The sequence below is a fragment of the Ovis aries genome, chromosome 1, assembly GCF_016772045.2.
Source record: "Ovis aries strain OAR_USU_Benz2616 breed Rambouillet chromosome 1, ARS-UI_Ramb_v3.0, whole genome shotgun sequence".
Lineage (NCBI taxonomy): Eukaryota > Metazoa > Chordata > Mammalia > Artiodactyla > Bovidae > Ovis > Ovis aries.
Window position 1 is genome coordinate 21,036,512 of NC_056054.1, and position 9,941 is coordinate 21,046,452.

Genomic DNA, 9,941 nt, shown 5'->3' on the forward strand with positions numbered 1-9,941 from the left:
CTGCTCAGCCTCCCTCCAGGCCAGCCTGTGGGGCTGGAGCTACAGAGGAGCCCAGAGTAATTGGGGTCATGGTGGGTGGGTGTATGGCGTCAGTCTGAGGAACACTCAAGGTGCTCGATAAATCCCTTATAAGAAAGAACCCACAGGCTGCCAAGGAGGTAGGAACTGACAATATTAGCCAATGCTTATGTGTTATTTACCACTTGTTAGGTTCTACACTAAATGTTAAATCATTTAATCCTCACAACAGCCCTAGGGGTAAGTACTAGTAATTTCCTCATTTTATAAGTAAGAAGAAGAAGCATGGAGTTAAATGACTTGCCCAAGGTCACAGAGCTTGTCAGTGGCTGAGGCTGGATTTGAACCCGGATGGCTTGGCTTCAGGGTCCATGCATTTCATTACTGCTCTACTGTGGTCCTGAGCAAGGGTTACCTCTAAGACCCCACCACCATCTGGCCATGCCCTCCCCATATCAGAATGCCCACAGCTTTTCTAGGATTTGGAGCTGTCAAGAGGTGTTTGTCATTTTGCAGATGCTGGGTAGAATGCAAGTGTCCCCTGGCCTAGTCATGGTAGTTTAAAAAATACGTCCACAAATTCTTTGATAACTTCCTCCTTTGAGTGCATGTTGCCTGCTTAGTCTTTCAGTTGTGTCTGACTCTTTGAGACCCCCAAGGACTGTAACCTGCCAGGCTCTTCAGTCCATGGAGTTTTTCAGGAAAGAGTGCTGGAGTGGGTTGCCATTTCCTACTCCAGAGGGATCTTTCCAACCCGGGATTGAATCCATGTCTCTTGCATCTCCTGCATTGGCAGGCAGATTCTTACCACTGCGCCACCTGGGAAGTGTGGAGCTTAATTCTATTCTCTTTGAGTATGGGTTGGACATAGTGATGTGCTTATAATGGCTAGACTCTAGCAGAAGTGATGAAAGTTAGGTTACAAAAGACTACAACTTCTGTTAATACTCTGACCCTTCTCTCTCTCTCTCTTTTGGATACCAGCCACCACATAAGGAAGTCCAGGCTATGCTGCTGAAGAGACCGCAGGGAGGAGAACTGAGACACCCTAGCGGACAGCTAGCACCAACCGCCAGCCCTGTGAATGAGCCATTTTGGAAGAGGACCCTTCAGCCCTAATAAGACTTCAGCTGATGTAGCCCTAACCAGTGTAACTGCAACCCCTGAGAGATCCCAGGCCAGATCCCACCCAGCTAAGCTGCTGCTGGATTCCTGATGCTTAGAAACTATGATACAATCAACATTTGTTTTTAAGCCACTTAAGTTTAGGGTAATATGTTTCTCTTCCTTTCCTTTCTTTCTTGCCATGCCATTTCGTTCATAGGATCTTAATTCCCTGATCAAGGATTGAATCTAGGCCCTGGCAGTGAAACCGCTGAGTCCTAACCTCAGACTGCCAGGGAATTCCCAAGGGGTAATTAGTTATGCAGCCAAAGATAACTGATACACTTGGGCATCCTCATGGTCCAGAATCTCACCATCAGAACTTCACCTGTGGATAGGTTAAGTTACTGTCTCCTCCATGCCTCTTCCCAACCCTGAGATGAATAATAACTGGCTGATGCCGATTTGCTGATGCAGGTAACAAGCTAAAGGACGCATCCAGTCTGGTTAGGGGGATGCCATTTCGGGAATGGTATGTGGCCACTTCATCATTCTGAACCCACCCAGGCCAGGGGTGGTTACCAATGAGCAGTTTTGACACGATTGATTGACTTCACAGCTTTCCTATATAGTGGCTTCCAGAAAAACCACCCCCTGCTTTGTGTGTATGTGTGTGTGAGTTGCTTAGTCATGTCCAACTCTTTGTGACCCCAAGGACTGTAGCCTGCCAGGCTCCTCTGTCCATGGGATTCTCCAGGCAAGAATACTGGAGTGGGTTGCCATTTCCTTCTCTGGGGGTTCTTCCCGACAGAGGGATCAAACTCAGGTCTCCTGCATTGGCAGGCAGATTCTTTACCAGCTGAGCTCCCAGGGAAGCCCACCCCATGCTTTAATTGACAACAGAGGGGCAGGGCTGTCATGGGGATGAGGACTTGAGGACAGCTGGGCTCTGACAGGATAAGGCCCTAGTTCCACAGATCCCTGACATTCCTGGACTGTCTCCATTCCTTGCTCAGAAGTTCCCAGAGCTGCATTCATGAGGCTCTGCCTGAGCATCTTCCAACCCGTTTTAGAATCTCCACTCTTGTCTGGCCACTGGTCACAAGTTAGCACAATGCGCCTGCACATCTTAGTGCCATGGTGTGTACGTGTGAGTGTGTGCTGGTGATTTTCTTGCAGCATAAATTTGTGTATGTGTGCATTTGATTTGTGGGTTTTTGGATAGGAAGCTGTGTGTATACTGCTGTATTTTTGTGTGTACCTGGGAGACTTTTTATAAACATGTATGAGAATCAGTGTATCTGCAAGACAGATACCCTGGGAGTGGGGGCCTATGCATTTCAGTCTGTGTGCCTGTGTTTGCTACAACTGGGATGCGTGTCTGTGTCTGGCTTTCCACAGGCAGGTACCAGCGCTAGGAGCGCCTAGGCTGCGGGCCTTCAAGGGTTAAGAGAAACAGGCGCCGCCATAACTCTTAATCATAGCTTTGCAAGCTTAGCCAGTGCCCCTGTTGAAAAATGTTTCAAAAAGCAAAATAAATGATCTTTTAGTTACAGAAGTATTGATTTTGCCCACATCTAGTAATAAAGAGCAAGTCACCTGTAGCTAAAACTCTTGTAAAATATATTTTATACTCTAATAGTCTGCAGATAGAGTCACCCGCTGAGCACAGATGACAAATCTCCCTAGCGCGGCCTGCGCCCCCCATATTTCACATCAGGGACGCAGTGGTGGTGCAGGCAGCGACAGAGCTGGGCCTCCCCGCGGGTGAAGGCTTGGAGGCCTGGTTGGCCAAAGAAAAAGAAAAAACCCAGTTTCTGGGTACAGGGTCCATTCCCCTGCCCCCACTTACACGCTAAGCACCAACCTGGCTCATGGTGGAGGTTCCCAACTACCTGCCCTAAAGAAAGAGCACTCCTCCTAGATCCAGAACCTGCAGAAGCAGCTCCTCCAGACTTGTAAGACAAGGCTCTGTCTCTCCTCACTGCCCAGCTGCAGAGGCTGACAGTTTGGGAGCACTGAGGCTGGATCTAAGAGAAGAGGGAGCAAGGGGCTGGAGGCGCCTTCCTGGTTTGAAGCCCAGTTACCCTAAGTGTGCATAGACACATTTGTACATTCACACAGCTGCCACACACTGGCCTCTCCCAGACCCCCATGTACATACAAAGGGATATACTTAACCCCCAGTGTACACATAGAGACACCCTCCATACATTCAGAGAGACACACTTAACAGATCCCCACCTGTGCAAGCAGGTAGATACTTGGTTTTATCCATGTACCCAGACACACACCCAGGAGCTCATCCAGAGTACGTCCAGTCTCCCCACACAAATCCACCATGTATCTAAAGAACCAGGCTGCTTCCACTCCACCTAGAGAATCTTTTAAAAAATAGACTTGTCCCAAATGACCACATAGTTACTTCACTTTGGAGATCTGAATGTATGATTCGGTCCTCTCCCATGTTATCTATGTTATCCACTGATAATTCTGGCTCAACACACACCCACTCACACATATAGCTCTCCTTACCCCTCTCTGCAGGTGGGAGGTGAGTTGCTCAGCGAGGGCACCCTGGTCTCTTGGCCTCTATTACTTCCCAGAGCTGTGCAGCCAGGAATACAGCCCAGGCCTGGGAGGCCACACACTCTGGTTCCAGTCCCTCTTCTGCTCTGACCTGCTGTGTGACTCTCAGCAAGTTTCTGCATCTCTCTGAGCCTCTGTTTGGATGGGGCCCAAACTGTTCCCCCCAGCATTCGTGGCTTCCCCTCAGAGGAAGTCCACCAGACTTGTCCCTGGTCAGGGGATCCTTGGAGAAGCCCCAGTGTTCTCCCCTCTCCATAGCCACCCAGCCGGTTTTGGGCCACCCCACTCCAACAGCAAGATTATATAGGGGCAAAAGTGGTCAGGGGAGACTCAAAGGCATGTAGGAGAACTCCTCCCTGAAAAGCTGGGAATAAATAGGGTTTCCAATCCCTGAAGGCAATGGGATGGGTAGAGGAGGTGAGGAGGGTGGAGAGAAGAGGGAGCCTCCGGGAGTGAGAAAGTGCGGAGCTAAGTCAGCGCAGGGGGAAAGGCTGATAGATGGTGGGAAGGGGCCAGGAGCTTGTAGGGGATGTGGGGAGCGGTTGGAGGTAGGAACTGGTGGGAGGAAGGGGGCCCCCAACAGGTAGCGACTCCAGCTAGGGGAAAGGACCCGGGCGCACGGCATCTAAGTGGTTGTGGGGAGCACTTTGGGGTGGTCAGGGATGGCCGGGAACACACAAGGGTATCTTGGGCCGTGAGGGGGCAGTAGCCGGTCGTAGGGAGGGAGCAGAGCAGGTAGCTGCCCCGCGCTGGGGTAGGGGCGGGAGGCAGGGCTCTTTAAGCGGCGGCCGCGCTAATAACCTGTCCAGGAGATGGCTCGTGGCAAATTGCTTTGTTAGTCTTGTCAGCGCGGCCGGGGCCGCCGTCAGCGCGCGCCATGGATCAAGATGATGAATCGCCGCGGACCGCGCAGATGCGGGCGGCCCGCGGCCCTGCCCGGGGCTGGGGGTGGGAGTGGGAGGGCGATGGAGGGGGCCGCGGGGGCCAGGCCGCAGCCATTAGCTCTCGCATTAGCTCTAAGCTGCCCACCACCGAGCCACTGCCCCCGGGGAGAGCCAGCCGTGGGGGCGGGAGCGGGCCAGGACGGGGAGTGGCACCGGAGCCCCCACTCTTCCTCCCCAACCCCAAGCCGGGATCAGGCCTCCGACTCCCGGCAGGTCTGGAACGTAGACAGTGAACCTCCGGCAACGAGCGCGAGGCGGCCGCGTCTCCAGTCTCCGGGCCGAACCTCCGACATCCCGGTCGGGTGTTACCGAAATTCGAGGGTCTCCTCTGGCCGGCTGGCGCGCCCAGAGGGTGGCCGCACCCGGCATCTGCCCCCTCCCCTCTGGTGCTGTGAGTGGGGCTTCTCTTTCAGAATGTGTACACTTGCGGGAGCGGGGGAGATGGGAATTGGGGTTGGCATCGCTACTCTAAACCGAGCCCAGAAAAGGCAGGGCTGGGTTGCGGTCTGACCTGGAACTTCAGGGGAACCTCGGATCCAGATCTTTGTCCACAGACGTCTGGCATCCCGGGGGTATCGGAGTCTCCAGGCCTCCCAGAAGCCCTGTGAGCACCCACTTTTCCAAAGTTCTCAAGTTAACCCATCGCTGGCCTACCCATCACCATTGTCCAATTTAGGAACATCTCCCGGAACACCCATGCTCATGGCTCACAAAGGCGTAGTCTGCATCCATGCATTACATATTAATATTTAAACGTGTACACACATATGTTACACACACATATAGGATTATGTAATGTAACCACAGCATACATGTAACTCACAGGATAATGAACACACAGAAACATACAAGCCTATCCCGAAATGCCCCTGCTGCCTCCCCTCCCAAGCCCCTGCACCCGGGAAAGTCTATTAGGGGCGGGTCCCCAGTCAGTCTGGAACGCCTTCCTTTTAAGCCCTTTGAAGGTGTCAGCCACAGCCCTAGGGCGGGAGGGTGGGGAGACTCCAGGAACAGGCTAGCAAGGGAGGCCTTGAATCATTTCCACTTCTTAGCTCCTGTCTAGACGGTGGCACCTTAGGAATCATTTTGGTAAATCAGTAAAACCCACCCACACTGTGGCATGCTGAGCTCTCCATCGCCCTAGGCCTCCCCAGGGACACCTTCCCTTTAGCCCTCCTACCCTGATTTCCTCTCTGATTTTCTGTCCTGGCACAGGCCAGCTATTTTTGTGCCCCCTCCCCATAAGAATCCACCATCAGCTCAGAGCCCAGCACTGTGTCACAGTGTCTCTGGAAGTTCACAGGGGTGGAGTGTGACTGAGCAGCCAATGGTGTCCCCGTGTGTGGAGGCCCAGAGTGTGCCAGCGACTCCAGGCATACTGGCCACCCAGCCACCACCTCCAGACCTCCAGGACTGGGAAAACTGATACTGGAAAGGGTCTGGGATAGGAGGCAAGCAAGGGATCCCCCCACTGGGCTCAGAGTCTGTGTGGCCGACAAGTCCCTTCAAAGAGCAGGCACCTAGGTGAGCCCTGTGACCCACCGGTCAACAGTCTGCTCCAGGAGTCTGGGCCCGGCCCCACTTCAGGCCCAGACAGGGGTGGGGTTCTCAGCCCCAACCCAGTCTGCCCACCAAGCCCTCTCCAGTCTGGGGAGGGGACAAGGTAGGGATGGGTTGGAGTTGGGTCCCTGGGCAAAGAAAGATGATGCTCCCTCCTGCTGGAAGGGGAGCCCCAACTAAAACCAGGATTCCTTGGGGGAAGTGAGCTCAGCAACTCCCACTCACCCCGGGACTACCAAGTAGAAATGACTAGGGGCAGGGAGGGGCTCCACATCTGAGTTACTGCGGCAGAGACTATGGTGACCCCCTCCCCTTCATTTGTGTGTCTTTAAATGTGACTCTCTATGCGGGCACCTGTATCCAGGTCTGTGAGTGTAACTGAATGACTGGTGTGCATTGAGGTTGATCTGTGTGTGTGTCTGTGTGTGGAGGGCAGCCAGGTGGGGGTGCAGTGTCCTTCCCACCACTTCTCCAGCCTGAGAAGCATGCCCCTGGCCGCTGTCCCAATTCCTTAAGCCAAAAAGTCAGCCTGTGGTACCTTTCCTTTCCCTTCCCTTCCTTTCCCTCTTTTCTCCTCTCCCTCACAGGGCCAGATCCCTGAAGGGAAATTAAAAGGTTATTTAAAGCCCCCACCTCCACCTTTCTTGTCCCTTTAAATGGAGTCTAAACGGTTTTGCTTTGGCAGAAGAAATCTTTTCTGGAGCTTGGGGGTGGGGGTGGGGGATCCTGGTGGGAGAGAAGGGTCTAAGCGGCCTAATCCTCTTACCGCCCCCTCCTCTCCCCTCCCTTCTGAGGCCCACCGCTCCTCGCCCCCCTCTGAGGCGCTCAGTCCCTAACTCTGCCTGGGGATCGACCCTCAAATCAGTCTGTGGCCCCTTCTGGCCCGCCCAGGCCAAAATTCCTGACCTCTTCCACACAGGCCAAAACTCTAAAATCTACTGGCAGCGTCGGCCAGTCAATACCTCCTGCATCTCCATGCCTTTGCCCTCAAGGAAGCAACCAGCTCCCAGAAGCTAGACCCAGAAGCATCACTCACAGACCAGAGGGAATGCCAGAGTCAGGGTCCAGCTGCCCTTCCCTGAGTGTCAGACCCTGGGCCTGCCCTGTGTCCATCCTGCACTCAGCCACCTGGATTCACAACCATGCTTGAACTCACATCTGCACAAGGATTGGTGACACACACAAAAGGACTTACAGCTGTATGAGGCTCCACGGTTACTCCACGGTGGACCTGTGGTCACAGGAGCATAGGTCACAAGGATACAGTCCACATGTGACTCACAGTCGCTGCCACTGTGCCCAAAGGCAGGCCACACAGAATTCACTATACAGGGGCACACACAGCATACCCCCCCCCAACTCTACCCACCCTCGGCCAAGCACCTCCACATAGAGCAGCCACACACACAGTCTTAGCACAGGTCCTTGCCACTCCAACAGCAACAGCAGTGTGTGAGTTAACCTGCCCCTCTGGCACACCTTTCAGGAGGCCGGCCTTCCTCACTGCCAGGCCCCAGAGCCAGCTCCAGAACATGTCTTCCTGTGAACTGGTCCTGCCTGGAGGGACTGAGGCGCTAGTGGGCATAGGAGGATCCCAGGCCCAAGGCATTCCCCATGTAGGCCAGGCACCGGGTGTCCCTTGCCCTTGAGACAGGTGGGTGAGCTTCGTGTGAAGCCGAGTCTCAGGCCAGCAGCCTCTCTAAAAGGCCTCCAACTGACAGACAGGTGACCCGCTGCTAGGAGCGCAGGCCTGTGTATGGGCTGAGAGTGTGGGCAGTGAGCTCTGATCGCTGGTTGTGGGGTGGCGTGATGGTGGTATGGTGGCACGGTGGTGACGAGGCTTCGGGTAGTGTGGGGCTGATACGGGGAGAGAGAAGTGTGTGTGGTGTGTGCGCATGCATAGCTCGGGGCCGATCCTGGAGAGATGGTGAGCGTGTGAGTCAGTCAGGGCACCCCCAGGCCATCACTTGCTGACCCTGTCTGGTGCTAAGCGTCCAGCCCCGGGGGAGGCTTTTAAAGGGGAAGGTTTCTCAAGATCCCTCCTCGCCCTAGGGATTGGCCTACGGCCAATCTGACCCGAGAGAGGCAGAGATCCGGGGACCGGGAGACGGAGATTCGGAGATTCGAAGGAGGTGACCGACGCGGCTGGAGCCCACCGACCCACGGACGGTCGGACCCCGGCAGTCTAGGCCGAGAGCCGCTCGGCAGCACCGGCGGGGCGGGGCGGGGGCGGGGGCGGGAGCGGCGCGTGATTGGCAGCCACCCGGGCCATTGGGGAGCGCGTGGGCCCGCGCGGGGCGCCCGGGAAACGCCGTTTAAAACTCCAGCCCCGGCCCAGGCGCGCGTAGATGGCAGCGGCGACAGCGGCGCGGGCCTGGGAGACCAGGTGCGAGCGGGTACGGCCGGCGGGGCCGAGCTGGGAGGGTCGCCGGGACGGGGAGGACGCGGGCGAACTCTGGGGACCGCCACCCCTCTGGTGGTCCTGCAGTCCCCGATCCGCTGGGAGGACCGGAAAGTTTGCTTGGGGCCAGGGACTTGGAGACGGACAAACAGACTGCGAAGGGACAGAGAGGAAGGAGGGACAGGCCAGGGAGACAGAGGCAGGGAGAGATCGGGAGACGCGTAGGGTGAGACGGAGGGAGGGATACCTAGGGCTGACGACGGAGGCAGAGAGAGGGAACAGCCCAAGGAGCCGGACAGAAAGCAGAATTCGAAATTCCGAGGCAGAAAGAGGGAAAAGAGAGAGCCGTGGGCAGAAACGCGCGGAGGCCCAGACGGAAGCCTCGGCCCGCGGAGACGCAGGCACCCGCAGAGAACGCTTCGGATCGGTCACGGTTTTGCCTCATTTGGAAGATATTACTTCGCCCCTGAAAAAAAATAAATACAAAAAAGGTTTGGATATTAAGCGGAGACAAATCCTTCTCAGTTTGGAGGGGGGTGGGGAGGAGGTGGCCGGGGGTAATGCGGAGCAGATGCGGCCTCGGGGCGTCGCGGAGCCCGGGGCCGGGACTGGGGAGGGGGCACGGCCCGCAGCCCAGGTCCCCGCCGGGGTAGCGCAGGGGTCGCCCCCATGCCTCCCCAGCTTCCGCATCCACGCCGCCCAGCGAACCGCCCGATGCCCCGGGCATTACCCGGGATCCTGCGTCGGTCCGGGTGTGCGTCCCCGGTTCACACTCCACCCGCGGCGAGTGAGCCTTTTCTCTCCGGACTGCGATTCTGCAAGAATTCTCCGGTTGGGGGTGGTTCAGCGCTCAGCCAGCTTCTGTCCTCGTAAATGCATCCTAGAGCTGGAGTCCCCTAGGTGGGTGTTTGGGGCGCAGCGGGCCTAGTCCCCTGGAATTCGTTTTGCCTCCGCGGCCTCGACTGGCGTGCTACGTGTGGAACGGTAGGCTGGGGCCAGCACCCGGAGCCTCTTCGTGGTGCTTCGGCTGAAGCGGTCAAAGGGCAGGGGGCATTGCCAGGGACTCTCCTCCTTGGGCCTCCCATGGCGGGTAGCTGTGACCCAGTTCTGGACGGGGACAGGCGGTGTCCCGGACTCTGCCAGCTGAACGAACTTTCTCGTCCATCAGGAGTTTCCGGGCTCTGCGCAGGGGCCGCTGCGGCCCTGGTGGTGCGCTTAGGGCTCGAGCGGAATCTCTCCTCCTCTAAATTCGCCCGAGATCTGGGGCCTGAACTTGTCCTGATTCTGGTGGTGGTGGTGGTGGTGGTAGTGGCGTGTGTGTTCCT

General features: G+C 56.2%; 1 protein-coding gene across 4 annotated transcripts in view; it reads left to right on the forward strand.

Moving 5' to 3' along the window:
• Positions 1-2,680, forward strand: part of LOC101103602 (vitamin D3 hydroxylase-associated protein-like) — a 64,977-nt gene extending 62,297 nt beyond the window's left edge. For all 4 annotated transcript variants that reach the window (XR_006059416.2, XM_042247405.2, XM_060399924.1 and 1 more), the window contains one exon: positions 1,003-2,680. Coding sequence is in view for 3 of the 4 variants with exons in the window: in XM_060399929.1 (XP_060255912.1) it covers positions 1,003-1,036 (34 nt within the window). In the remaining variant the exon portion in view is untranslated. The remainder of the gene's footprint in view (positions 1-1,002) is intronic.
• Positions 2,681-9,941: the final 7,261 nt, after the last annotated feature.